Genomic DNA, 12853 nt, shown 5'->3' on the forward strand with positions numbered 1-12853 from the left:
AGAGGCAGGTGGATTTCTGAGTTCAAGGCCAGCCTGGTCTACAAAGTGAGTTCCAGGACAGAGAAACCCTGTCTCGAAAAAAAACCAAACAACCCCCCCAAACCAAAAAACACCCCCCCTTAAATTTTATGTATATGAGTACACTGACACTGTCTTTAGACACCAGAAGAGAGATCGATTATCAAATGCCATTACAGATGGTTGTGAGTCACCATGTGGCTATTGGAGATTGAACTCAGGACCTCTGGAAGGGCAGTCAGTGCTCTTAACCGCTGAGTCATCTCTCCAGCCCTTCAAAAGCATTTTTAAAGCCAGCAAGATGGCTAGGTAGGAAAGGGTGACTGCGGCAAAGCCTGCGGAGCTGAGTTCTAGCCTCAGCATCCGTAAGGAGGAGGAGGAAACTGAGGACAACTGGCTCTTGAAAGTCGTCTTCAGACACCCCAAAACAGTAATGATTTTTTAAAAAGCTTTTGCAAAAGCATTATTAAGGTTTGCTCTTTATTTTGTGAAATGAAATATCTTTTCAAATAGCCATCATCCCCTTCAATTTAAATCCTAAGAGAAATTCCCTGTCTTCCAGCTGTGGCTGGAAACACCACCTTTCCCGGCTGCCACTGGACTCCCAGGCTCGGGATGTGGCCCAGCTGGAGGAGTGCTGCCCTAGCATCCTGAAGCTCTGGCTTTGAGTCTCAATGACTGTATAATGCATGTAACCTGGGGACTTGAGAGGTAGCGGGAGGAGGATCAGGGTCTCAAGAATGACCAGGAAGATCACTCTTGGCCAGAGTTCAAGGCCAGCCTGGGATAAAACAAAAGAAACACCTACTACCCTTTTCTCCTTTCTTATTTCCACCTTCCTCCTAAACTTCTCACGGACCCGTTCAATGAAACCATTGGAGCGTCCTTTTAGTTCATCCTTCAATGGGAAGGGGGTAGTCCAGGCCTGAACTCAGCCTTGCTGGGATGTCACATAAAATCTTATTGGAGATGGAGGAGGTAAGGGAGCACCTCTTTCCTCGTCTTCTCAGCCACTTCCATCCAGGCCTCCCACCTTCTCTAGCACGCCTAGACCCGCTCCTCCCTTCCAGTCTGAAATCCTCTCCTTCCTTTAAAACTTTCGACACAATGTGGAAAAACTTTTGACACAATGTGGATTTTCATCCCTGTTATCCTGTATCATTTCCAAGCAACTCGATGCTTGTACCTGGTCAAGCAATCCAGATTGACCAATGCATACAACGTCAAAGGTCACAGCAGCCATGGTAGCTGGGATCCAAAGCTCTTCACACTGTGACTATCTCCTCACACTTTCCACCCATTCACATGGTATTTTCATTTGTAGAGATCTACAGTTCGTCTTTTTTTGTGCGTCTGCAATTTGCCCCTCTCTTTCTTTATTGATAGCATGCCTTGGTGATCTTTCTCTGTATACACAAGCCAATCTTATTCTTCTTAATGGCTGTCTCATATTCCAGAACACAGGTATGTGAAGGATGATGGAGCATTCCTTACTAGTGGCTGTTACTGGGTTTTCCTTGTTGAAACTACCAAAGCTCTGCCATGAATGTTTGCACGCAGGGAGCTCACTGTCTGCTTCCGTAGGATTTATACCGAGAAACGGAGTGCTAGGGAGATAGACGGCTTAGAGAGAAAGGTGCTTGCTGTCAAGCCTCACGATCTGAATTTGATCTCCAGGACCAACACAGGAAAGGACCAGTTCCAGCAAGCTGCCCTCTGACCCCCACCCTCACACTACACACACAGTAAGTAAATACAACAGTATCAGAAAAAAAATTCTAACTGCCACTTTTTAGCATGTGCCTATTATATACTTAGTGGTGCCAAACTCAGGGCTAGGGAGATGTCTCCTTGGGCCAAAGCTCTTGCCACCCAAGCATGAGGGCCTGAATTCAAATCCTTGAACTCACGTCAAAGCCCGGTGCATAGATAGAGTATGTACAATTCCAGTAGCCCTTCAGAGAAATTTCAGCCACAGTCAGAACTGTCAGAAGCTCAAGGGCAGAACTGCCGGAAAGACAAAACCCGCCTGGCTTATGTGAAGGATAAAATAAGCATAGAGACCCTGTCTCAAACAAGGCCTGGACTGATCCCTGGGGTTGTCCTCTGATCTCTATATGGGCACTATGGCACATGTAGACTTAACACAGATACACACACACACACACACACACACACACACACACACACACACACGTAAAAACCAGTGCCTAACTGCCACGCACACAGTCTTTGTCCACAGGCACATACCCCTAGGCAATAGAAGGTACCCAATTTCCCAGGAGCACAAGTAAGTGATAAAATTTTTTTTTTCCTGTGTTGGCTACATTTTTATTTTAGCATCTCCCAGGCTGGAAGTGGGATGCTCACAGAGAGTGGAGCCCCAATTTCCTCAAATCCATGTTGCTCTCTCTGCCTGGATCTGTTAGAGAGCCCCTGCTTGCCGGGCGGTGGAGGCGCACACCTTTAATCCCAGCACTCAGGAGGCAAAGGCAGGTGGATTTCTGAGTTCGAGGCCAGCCTGGTCTACAAAGTGAGTTCCAGGAGAGCCAGAGCTACACAGAGAAATCCTGTCTCGAAAAAACCAAACCAAAAAAAAAAAAGACTTCCTGCTCAGTGAATGCTGGCTGGCTGACCCCTAGCAGATCATATGTCTTTTCTGCTCATCTCTACAATACACACTTTTCAAAGGCACTTATCAAGCCGGCAACTAACTTTAAGGCTATTTCTTACAAAAAACAAAAAACAAAAAACAAAAAACAAACAAACAAAAAAAAAACCAGTCTTATGAGAATTCAATTTTTGCACGGGCCTCTCTGTGGGTATTGATCTCTTCCATTTAAAACTGTCTGCCACAGAATTCACCTCCAGCTTCCCTAGCAGGAGGTAGAGAAAACAGGGTTTGGTTGTCTCAGGTGGTAGCCAGCAGGGGGTCCGGGGCTAGCTGTGGCACAGCAGGCCATAGGCACCCTACAAGCCCTGTCGTCAAGGCGGAGGAATATGGATAGGGTCAGAATCTTTCTGGATCCAGAGGTAAGTTCTTTTCATGGAGTTCTGAAATAGCAGAAACTGTGAATCACATCTAAAGGCTAAGAAGAGCGGATCCAGAGAGGGTAGGACAAACTGGAGGACAGGAAGACAGTATTTTAAGAGGGAATTTGGATGCAAGGAAAGAGATCTTGCTGCTATGAGTTATTTTATTAAGATACAATTTCCTACAGCGGGGTTCCAATATTTGAGTTCCTGCTTTTCAATGTTTCTGAAAACTCCAAGGCGCCGTCTGCGGGTCCTGGAGTTCTGAGCATTTACTTGTGAGAGTTCTCTCTATGGTGAAAGGAGCCGCTTTCAGTCTGGCAGAAGGAGCGGGCTGGGGACCATGCACAGTTTAATTTGTTTTGAGACGTTAAAAGCAAAGACATTTTACTCTGAATAAGGTTTTCTCCCCCCCCCCCCAACTCCCCACTGAACAGTTTTAAAATTCAACATAAACAGACGCTGAACCAGGACTGCTGTTCTCCGTAGGATTGATCGCGCCTGGGGCCTCCTGGGGTGTATGGCTTCTCGCTGTGATCCCCCCCCCCCCCCCAGCCAGCTCACCTGGAGAACTGCTTCAGTTGCTCCAGTCTGGGCAACCCGAGCCCAGTTCCCGATGCGTGCGTCCATCCACTCTTTGGTTTTTTTCACTGGCCCCTTTCCCACTTTCCTCATCCCAAGAGAACCACGGTCCAAACGCTGCAGTAATGGCCAGGCCTAAATCAGGCCCACCCGTGGCTCATTTGAAGCCCAGGCACCATCAGTAATGCTGAACTCGTGAAGAAGGAGGCTCAATTGGCTTTGGGTTGCGGGGGTGGGGTTCGATGCCCCTTTGGCCATTGTTGAGAGGAACAAAGAGGGCAGGAGCTGAGGGCGCCCCCATGAGGAAAGGCGTGGAAAGCCACTCTGGGGAGCCATCCTAGACTAGCGGGGCTGGAAAGCGGTGCACCTGGATGGCGCTCTGGCAACCCGGGAGGCAGGGCTGATTTCTACCCGCGGCAGCGGCTGCCGCCTTTCCCTGACTTGACTTTGATCCCCCTCTTCTTGATATTGTTACTATTATTTTTGTTATTTTCCCGCGCAAATTAAGCAGCTGGGACCGGTAGGGCGAGCCGCTCAGGGGCCGCCATTTGCCGGTGGAAGCACCGATCGCCCCGGAAAGGGAACCCGAGGGGAGTGCTCGGCCTCAAGTCCTCCTCCGCCCGCGGCTCCCGCAGCATCCCGGCTCCGCGCCCGCGCCGCCCCGGCGTCTCTGCGTCCTCCTCCATTGTCAGCCCCGCGCCCAGCTCGGCACCCCGGAGGCCCTGGTCGCGCGCCCTCGGCCCTTGCGAGCCAGCGTCCCCCTCCCGGTCCCCTCGGCGCCCGGGCGCCTCCCTCCTCCCTCCCCCGCTCCCCGAGCTCCGCATCCAGGGCTCCGGGCACCGCCAGCCTGGCCGCGGGACCCCGCATTTCGGCATCCTCCCTGCTTGGCCCAGGGTGCCCCGGCCCCTCGCCAGCGGCGGGCATCGCGCGGCGTCTTCGGCAAACCCCTCTTTTATCTCCCGAGGAAGCAAGTTGGGCAGATCGATTTATTAATTTCTGTGGCAGAGGTGGGTCGGTGACCGGGGTGCGCCCTCAGGGCTGCAGCGGGGAGGCGCCGTGGCTCCCTTCGGCCCCTGCACTGCCCGGGCAAGAGGGTTTTGTTTCCAGACCCCCGGCGCCCCCCGAAACAATGATGCCATGGGCATGGCGGGCTCACCTGGTGCTGCACCGCGGGCTCCGGGCGCCCGGTGGCCTAGTGCGCGCCAATCCCGGCCGCAGGTTCGGCCCGCGTGCCGCCGGTGCTGGGCAGGACCCTGCCTTTCTTGGGGTTGTATCTGTGCGTGTCAATGGCGGCAAGCGGCAGTTCTCCGGGCCGCGGATAGTAGCGGGGGGAGGAGGAGGAGGGAGAAGGGATTGCTCCTTCTCCACATAACCACCTCTAGGAGGAGTCGCTCAGCCTCATCCCCCGCCAGCCCAGGCTCCGCGACGGGTCCGGGGGCTTTCGTGGGGCTTGATGAGCTATTGTCCTTCTGCAGTGGAACCACAGGGCCAGTTCGCGGAGCTGTCGGCTGCGAGGACACCGCTTCCCTAGAGCCCGGCACGGAGGCCTTGTGGTCACCAGCCACAGGCTCCAGATAGCTCGACCCACCTTTGCTGGGCGAAAGAGGTGTGGGCGTTCATCTGCCCATTACGGGATGAGAAGGTGAACGGGAAAAAAAAAAAAAAAAAAAAGCAAGCCACGTTGGATGCAGCCCTGATCTGAAATTATTACCAAACACGTTACTGTGTCGCGCACGGCGCCGAAGGAGCCGAGAATTTATTCTGGTGATTCGCTAGTAGTGATGGAGATCCAGATGTGCTTCCTGGTAGATGAAAACCATGCCCCGGCATCATTTAAAAATTGGATTGCGTTAATTTGCCATCTCCCGACGGTTACTGAGGTTAAGCACAAAGAGAGTGTCTAAAGAAGCAATTTTTAAAATTAGTTTCTGGAAAATTCATTGTGATGGCGGTGCAGTGGACAGTATCAGGTGACACTGGGCGCGTGTAGTTGCTTGGTCCCTGATGAAAAACCATGTTGTCTTTTGTACTGTGAACCCTGTCAAGGGCACATGGCTCTAGGGCCAGTCACCTTAAGCATTCAGTTGAATGGACGGTCCATGGTGCCTCAGATTTTTCCTGCATGAATCAGGACTCTGAGAGGAAACCTTTTGATCTCTGCAAATAAATAAATAAATAAATAAATAAATAAATAAATTAAATTAAATAAAAAATGTGAAGCCAAGATCTTTAGCTTTGAGTGAATGGACTTTGCCCAAACCCGTGACCTTTTGTATGTGTGCTCGCTGCCACAAACTAACTGTACTTGTATCTATGTACACAGTGGAGGACTTTGGGGGTCACCGAAGACCTGTGATTGCCTGGGTGGAGAGAAGTTAGCTACTCAACCACCCTCGCCATTTTATCAGGCGGGCAGCTGGCATTTATAGACCAGTACTTTGAATTGAGAATGTGTATTTTAAGCTTGAGTGTTTTGCTGAGAACCAGCCATCTCTTTTGCTCTCCCTGCAAACTATGCATGGTTCATTCTGCTGTAAACATATCTCCCATAATGGGGACCCCACAGTATGAGAGAGAGGACAGACAGCCTTGAGGCTCCTGCAGAAGCCCTTGATGCTCTCTGGGGATGACCCTCCTTTCTTTTGTTTTGGAAATCCTTGCCAGGCCAGAAGCCCAGACAGGACACTGTCCTCTTTGCAGAGATGTGTGTTTAAAGGATTTCAAATGGCCGCCTGAGATGTCTCTTGGTGGCATTTCTGCACATTCCTAGAGGGAGTGCCCATCTTTCTTATTAAAAGTAAAAAAATAAAATAAAAAAATAAAAAACCAAAAAATCTTCAGGCCAGCATTCAGGATAGTTCTAGCACCTTGTAGGAGAACTTGACCATTGCTCCCTGGCCCCAATCAGCCAACTTCACAGAAATGTAGTGAATTATTCATTGGCACATAATAGTCACATTCTCTATAATTTCTATTAAAAGTGATATATGTGGCTAGGCATGGTGGCACATGCCTTTAATCCTAGCACTTGGGAGGTAGAAGCAAGTGAGTTCAAAGCCAGCCTGGAGACCCTGTTTCCAAAAAAAAAAAAAAAAAAAAAAAAAAAAAAAAAAAGGAGCCATTTTAATGTGATTAATTTTTATTTCATTTCATTCTTTCTTCTTTCTTTCTACCCTTTATATTGGAGACAAGGACCATGTAGCCCTGGCTGGCTTAGAGATTGGCATGTAGACCAGGGTGGCCTCAAAGCCACAGAGATCTGCCTTCCTCTGCCCTCTGAATGATGGGATCAAAACTTGTGTCACCATGCCCAACTTCCTTTTTCTCTTCTTTCCTTTCTTTTGACATAGTCTCATGTAGCTCAGGCTAGCCTTGTACTTGTTACGTAGGCAGGGAGGAGGACCTTGCACTCTTGATCCTTCTGTTCCCAAATTCAGGGGTCACAGGCTGGATGTGCGTGGCTCCTCTGCAACTTGTCTCAACTAGTATTTGATTCTGTACTATCCGGAGAAAGGACGCAGCTGAGAAGGGCTACCCAAGAACCTCCTGTTTCATTCTGGCAGTTTCTGCAAATAGAACCCCACTTACGATGAGGTTACATCCCTGTGAACCCAGTGTAAGTCGAGTAAGATCTTAAGGCTGAGCACACTGCACGGTGGCATAGTGGTAACCTTTCGTGCCCGGCTCACCTGGCTGGTTGGGAGTAATGGCTCCTCACCCCTCCCAGCATCCCAAAGATGTGCACCGCCACACATCACTGGTACAGAAACGGAGATTCAAAACTCCAGGAATGACTTCTACTGAATGTATTTCTCTCAGGCCACAGTAAAGCTGAGAAATGGGAAGTTAGGGACCAGCACTAAATGATGTAGTCACTCGGAGTGTGAGAGTCTGTGTATGTGTGTGTGTGTGTGTGTGTGTGTGTGTGTGTGTGTGTGTGTGTGGTCATCAACTCCATAATGCACTGTGTTTAGCAGCAGAATCAAAACTTCATAAATCAAAACATGAATAGATGCAATGGCCCAGCCAAGGCCACCCAGCAAACCACAGGCAAAGCTTTCATGAGGAGATACCCAGCCAATACAGTCTTTACTAGCTCCAAATATTTCAGGAAATATAGGGGACAGATGTACAACTTCCAATGTGCAGATGGAGTTCAACTGCTCATGTTATTAGGCGCTTTCAACACAGAACCAGAAATCTATCACTGAGAGGTATCGACTCTTATTGTTTAGAGCAGTTTCCTGCCAAGGGAAACTTCTTTCCAAAGGCTGAGCAGGGGATGCTGGGGAGGGGGCTCATCAGCAGACTTCAGGAGTAAACAAACCCGACATGTCTGGGAAAGTTGAAACTTTCAAGATTGAGCAAGGCCTCACTCCAAGGTTAGAGCCCAACTGTCTTGCAGAGATGCTTCTCAGACCTGTTGTGTTGCCTACAAGTTAGTTGGGCAGAGAGCTCTAGGGTTGCTGCCTTTGTGAGGGTTCGCTGGTGTTGGGTGGGCTTTTTGGTGATGTAGCTGCTTTTGAGTCAGGTCCTATAAGTACCCCATTACCCTGTTAGTGACTCCTCACTGAAATGAAATGAAATCAAATGAAAGCTCATTGGTTCCCCAGTTTGATTTAGGTGTAATTGTTACTTTAATCTGTGGTGGGTACCTTTCCTGGGATGGATGAGTACATGAACCTACTGCCCCACTCTCACGTGTGTGTGTGTGTGTGTGTGTGTGTATTGTGTCTCCCCAGGAAAGTTCTTTCCCACAACAGTGTATAACTAGGTTACATTTAAAACAGTCAACAGACAGGGATGTAGCCCCAGTAGTACAATGTTTGCTTATCTTGCCCGAGGCTCTGGGTTCACTTCCTCGTGCCTCACCCCCCAAAACCCAGTGCTACAAAACCACAGGACAATTAATTGTTGACGGGATCGTAAATTTAAATCTAGAGGACCCGCTAGCTCAGGGAGCCTCCTGTCAAGGAAGATGTGGAGTCATAAATAATAATGAGAGCCCATACTTACGGGTTCCATGGTAGTTGTACTGAACAGTGCACCGCACCTATGCTAACTCACTTGATCCTTCTGGGTGTTTCCCGATCTAAGGCAGAGAGTAGGCGAGAGGTAGCATCTGATTCACACTTAGTTACCACCTTGACTGGAGGTCACGGGAGTAACTTCAAGCAAAGGGAGTTTTGCACTCGGATCATTTGATTGACAGCTTCTTGGACCGCTCCCAAACTGTATCCTCAAGAGCGGGCAGTTAGCCTAGCGGTAGGAGGTGGGTTGCTGACAGTTTTCATTGGGAACATTTTCTTAACCCTTGACCTGTGTGTGTATAATGTGATGAATCCATGTATTGATTCTGAGTGGAGGCCATTAGTGATAGGATGTATAGGGTAGAGAGCCAAGGGGAAAAGCCCCTGCCCTTGGCTTGACTCCAAGCTCCAAGGCTTGGTGTTGGCTGTTCATGCCAATCCAAAGGGCAGGGGTGGCTTTCCCTGCCTTGCACAGAGACGCCTCTTGTAGACCCCACCCCTGGAGACCTCCAACCACCGGGCTTCACTCCTACACTACTCTGGTGGCCAGGCCTGACCCTGAGAGGCATGAGTGGCCAGCTCCCGACCCCTAGGCGCCCCAGTGACCAGGCCCTACCCATAGACTTTCCTGAAATTGGCCATTCCCAGCAACATCCTAACACCCTCCCCCCATCTCCAGCCGCCCCCCCCCCACCAGAGAATGGCCAGGCCCTGCCCTACAGAAAAAAAAAAAAAAAACAAACCACCAATCCCTGAGTCTTTTCTGCAATCAGGCCACATAATCCCCCAAATCCCAGGCCACCGAGAAACACTATATAATCCTGTCTTTAGCTCAGGTCTCTCTGCTGCTTCTCACCTGAGCAAAGGCAGTCTCCTTTCTGCTGTTTTTTTTGTTTTGTTTTGTTTTGTTTTTTGTTTTTTAATTCTCCCAATAAATCTTTTGTTTGAGGTTTGTTGTGCAGTGTGACTTTGCGATATTCCTTGGCGCATACTGCCAGGTTACCTTTCCCCTATGAGTTGTAACACTTAGACTTGGAGATCCCTGCCTGCCCCTCATAGTGTAACAGCCTAACAATGTTTCAGAGTTAACTGTGTAGCAATACCTTCAGCCACCCCCTGCTTTTCCACCAGCCCACTGCGCATGCGCATACTCCGAAGATTCAGTAAAAGCCTGCGTCTCTGCTCAGTCCTTTGCCTTCTCTTTTCCTGTTCAGAGGTAGCTGACATTCTGTTTTTTCCCATAGATCTCTTGTGTGAGGTTTGTTGCTTGCTGTGACTTTGTGGTATTGCTTGGCTCCCAATTGTCAAGACACCCTTGTGCCAGAAAAAAACCTGTGTAGTGACTCAGATAGGCACTCCCGGTGCCTGTGCTCCCTCCCGGGGTCTGAGGTTGTCTTAGTTTGGGTTTTATTGCTGTGAACAGACACCATAACCAAGGCAACTCTTATCAAGGCAAACATTTAATTGGGCTTGGGTTATAGTCTCAGAGGTTCAGTCCATTAACATCAAGGCAGGAAGCATGGCAGCATCCAGGCAAGTGTATGGAGAAGGAGCTGAGAGCTCTATATCTTGATTCAAAGGTAGCCAGGAAAAGACTGTCTTCCAGGCAGCTAGAAGGAGGGTCTCAAAGCTCACCCCCATGGTGACATACTTCCTCCAACAAGGCCACACCCACTCTAACGAGGCTACACCCACTCCAACAAGGCCACACCTCCTAATGGAATCATTCCCTGGGCCAAGCATAGTCAGACCACCACAGAGCTCTACTAGGACTCTACTCCTCATCTCCAGTGCACCTACAACAAATTCACTGTCTGGCTCCTCAGTAGCTCCTCACTCTATCCGCCAGCAGTAGTTGGGAAAGTCCCCCCCTTTAGTCAGTGTAAACGCTTCTGTGAGTCCAAGGAAGTGGCCCCTGAGCTTCGGGCACACCTCTGGTACTCTTGGAGGTGGTCGCCTGCCAGTTTGCATACCAGGCGCTGTTGGCCTCTGGCCCGACTGGCTGGAGCGGCCCAAGAGTTACAGCTCTCTGAGGGGAAGCCAGAGCAAGGCAGGCTGCTGGACCTTTTCCGAGGCTGCCATTGCTCTGGAGTCGGATATGCAGTGGGTACTGAGACACAACTAAGAACCAAGGTGGAGGCCACCGAGCTGGAAGATTCAGTGACAAAAGCCTCAGGAGAGAACACTCTTCCCTGGAGTGTTACAGCTCGATAAGACAGGCACTCTCAGATGATCTTTGGTGAAATAACTCGTGCCCTTTATTCTTGTGGATAGGACCTTATAAACGTTTTCGGACGGGTGGGATCTAGAGGCATTTGCTTTCTATTGGCTTGGTCTGAGATATTAGGGATGCTTCATCTGCATGTGGAAGGACTTCAGGTGTCATCCCTAGGAGACTGATTGTCACAGTCACCTCCATGTTATGTCATGACTGATTGTCCCAGTCCCCTCAAAGGTGAATCATGACCACGTGTTCCAGGACAGGAACCTGGTCAGGAGTAGATTTAAATGCCTACGCCCACCATTCTCAATTATGAGAATTGCTAGGGTTCCTGAATCCGTTCCACCTTACCAGGTTTTCTGTCTGCGTGGCACGGTCATGTCCCCACAGTCATATTCAGCAACCCCGCCATCCCCCACCCTTGGAGCTGCGATCCTGATCCTGCAGCTTCCTGTGGGTGTGACCCTTGGCTCTTTACTCCCTTTTCTGCCCTCTCCCCGCCCCCCTCCCCCCCATGCCTGGAGTCCACAGCTTCTTATGCCCTGTGGCTTTTCTGGTACTATTGGACCCCGTTCCTCATCCCCATGGATGAGACCTTGTTCCTGAGCTAGGTTTTGCATCACCTTCTGAGAAGCCTTTAGGCCTCATCGAAAGCCCTGATACCAGACATTGAGCCTCCTTGGGCTGTTATCTCTAAACCCTGATGAGAGCTGATGACTAATTAAATGGCTCAGTCTTTGTTTGCTCCTCCCTGAGTCCTGAGGACACCCTTGACTACAAGGATGTTCTCCTTTGACCCACCCCCACCTCTCTCTTCTCATCCAGGGGACCACTATCACATATAGCCTCTCACTCCCCCTTGGGATGCCTCTTTACCTGGCACCTGACCTGAAGGGCCCCTTTTGCAATCAGATTTGGCCTCAATATCCCTAGATAACTAATTCAAATGGCCGACCAGATCCCGTTGTTTTTGGTTTTTTTTTTTTTGTTTTTTTTTTTTTTTTTTCTGAGATAGGGTTTTTCTGTACAGCCCTGACTGTCCTGGAACTCACTCTGTAGACCAGGCTGGCCTCGAACTCAGAAATCCGCCTGCCTTTGCCTCCCAAGTGCTGGGATTAAAGGTTTGTGCTACCACTGCCTGGTCAGATCCCAATGTTATTCGGGACCTTTAGAACTCCTGCGAGCAATCGAGGGAAACGGGAGGAGGTTCCCTATGTCCACACTTCCTCTTACCTCTGCTCCAAGCTCTCTCTCTGTTCTCCCTGTTCCCCCACCCAGCCCTTCCTAGACACAAAGCCTGAGCCCGATGATTCTTCCACTGCTTTCAGTCCAGCTCCCCAGCCTCCCCCCATGACCCGTATTGGCCTCACCCCACAGCTCCCTCTCTTCCCCCAGCCCCTTTGGCTTCCCTTCTTCCTCCCCAGCCACAGGCTGTCCAAATCAACCCTCCATGGCGCCCACTTTGAGCCCACTGGATCTCTTGGAACTCTGGCTACTTGCTTCCACTCTGCCATGGGATTCCCCCTACCTCCATCTACCTGGCCTAATCTGGCCTAACCAGGCCATGTTTTTCCCTTTGCCAGAAGTTGCCAGGGTGGACAGCCTGCTCAGGGTACATGTCCCCTTCTTGTTAAGCAAACTCTCAAATAGAAAAGTGACTGGGGTCTTGCAGGCTAATTCCTCCACCTTCACTGAAGAATTCTAATATATTACCCAGTCTTTTATTTTTTAAGATTTATTTATTATATGTAAGTACACTGTAGCTGTTTTCAGACACACCAAAACAGGGCATCCGCTCTCATTACAGATGGTTGTGAGCCACTGTGGGGTTGCTGGGATTTGAACTAAGAACCTTCGGAAGAGCAGTCAGTGCTCTTAACTGCTGAGCCACCCCTCCAGCCAATATTACCCAGTCTTACAAGCTCAACATTTGTGACATTCCTATGATTCTCCCCAAGGAACAGGCTAG

General features: G+C 49.8%; 2 protein-coding genes across 3 annotated transcripts in view; one reads left to right on the forward strand and one right to left on the reverse strand.

Moving 5' to 3' along the window:
- LOC110302660 (core histone macro-H2A.2) overlaps nt 1-4953 on the reverse strand; it is a 46318-nt gene extending 41365 nt beyond the window's left edge. The window contains exon 1 of one of the 2 annotated variants that reach the window (XM_021173452.2): nt 4790-4953. The gene's annotated coding sequence lies outside the window, so the exon portion shown is untranslated. Of the gene's footprint in view, nt 1-3615; nt 3995-4789 lie in introns of those variants that run through there. The other variant, XM_029482542.1, reaches the window with a different exon arrangement.
- Nucleotides 1148-5304, forward strand: LOC110302691 (translation initiation factor IF-2-like). The gene is made up of 2 exons (XM_021173473.2): nt 1148-1262; nt 4269-5304. Exons 1-2 carry the CDS (start codon nt 1148-1150, stop codon nt 5003-5005), a joined length of 852 nt encoding a protein of 283 aa, XP_021029132.1. The 3' UTR covers nt 5006-5304.
- Nucleotides 5305-12853: the final 7549 nt, after the last annotated feature.

Source organism: Mus caroli, chromosome 10 (assembly GCF_900094665.2).
Source record: "Mus caroli chromosome 10, CAROLI_EIJ_v1.1, whole genome shotgun sequence".
In the NCBI taxonomy this organism is placed as follows: domain Eukaryota; kingdom Metazoa; phylum Chordata; class Mammalia; order Rodentia; family Muridae; genus Mus; species Mus caroli.

Excerpts from the sequence above, each read along its gene's own strand:
- LOC110302691 (XM_021173473.2), top strand. The coding sequence starts at position 1,148 with ATGTGGATTTTCATCCCTGTTATCCTGTATCATTTCCAAGCAACTCGA. Across the intron at positions 1,263-4,268 it reads CAAAGGTCACAGCAGCCATG|CATCCCGGCTCCGCGCCCGC; the intron begins GTAGCTGGGATC and ends CGGCTCCCGCAG.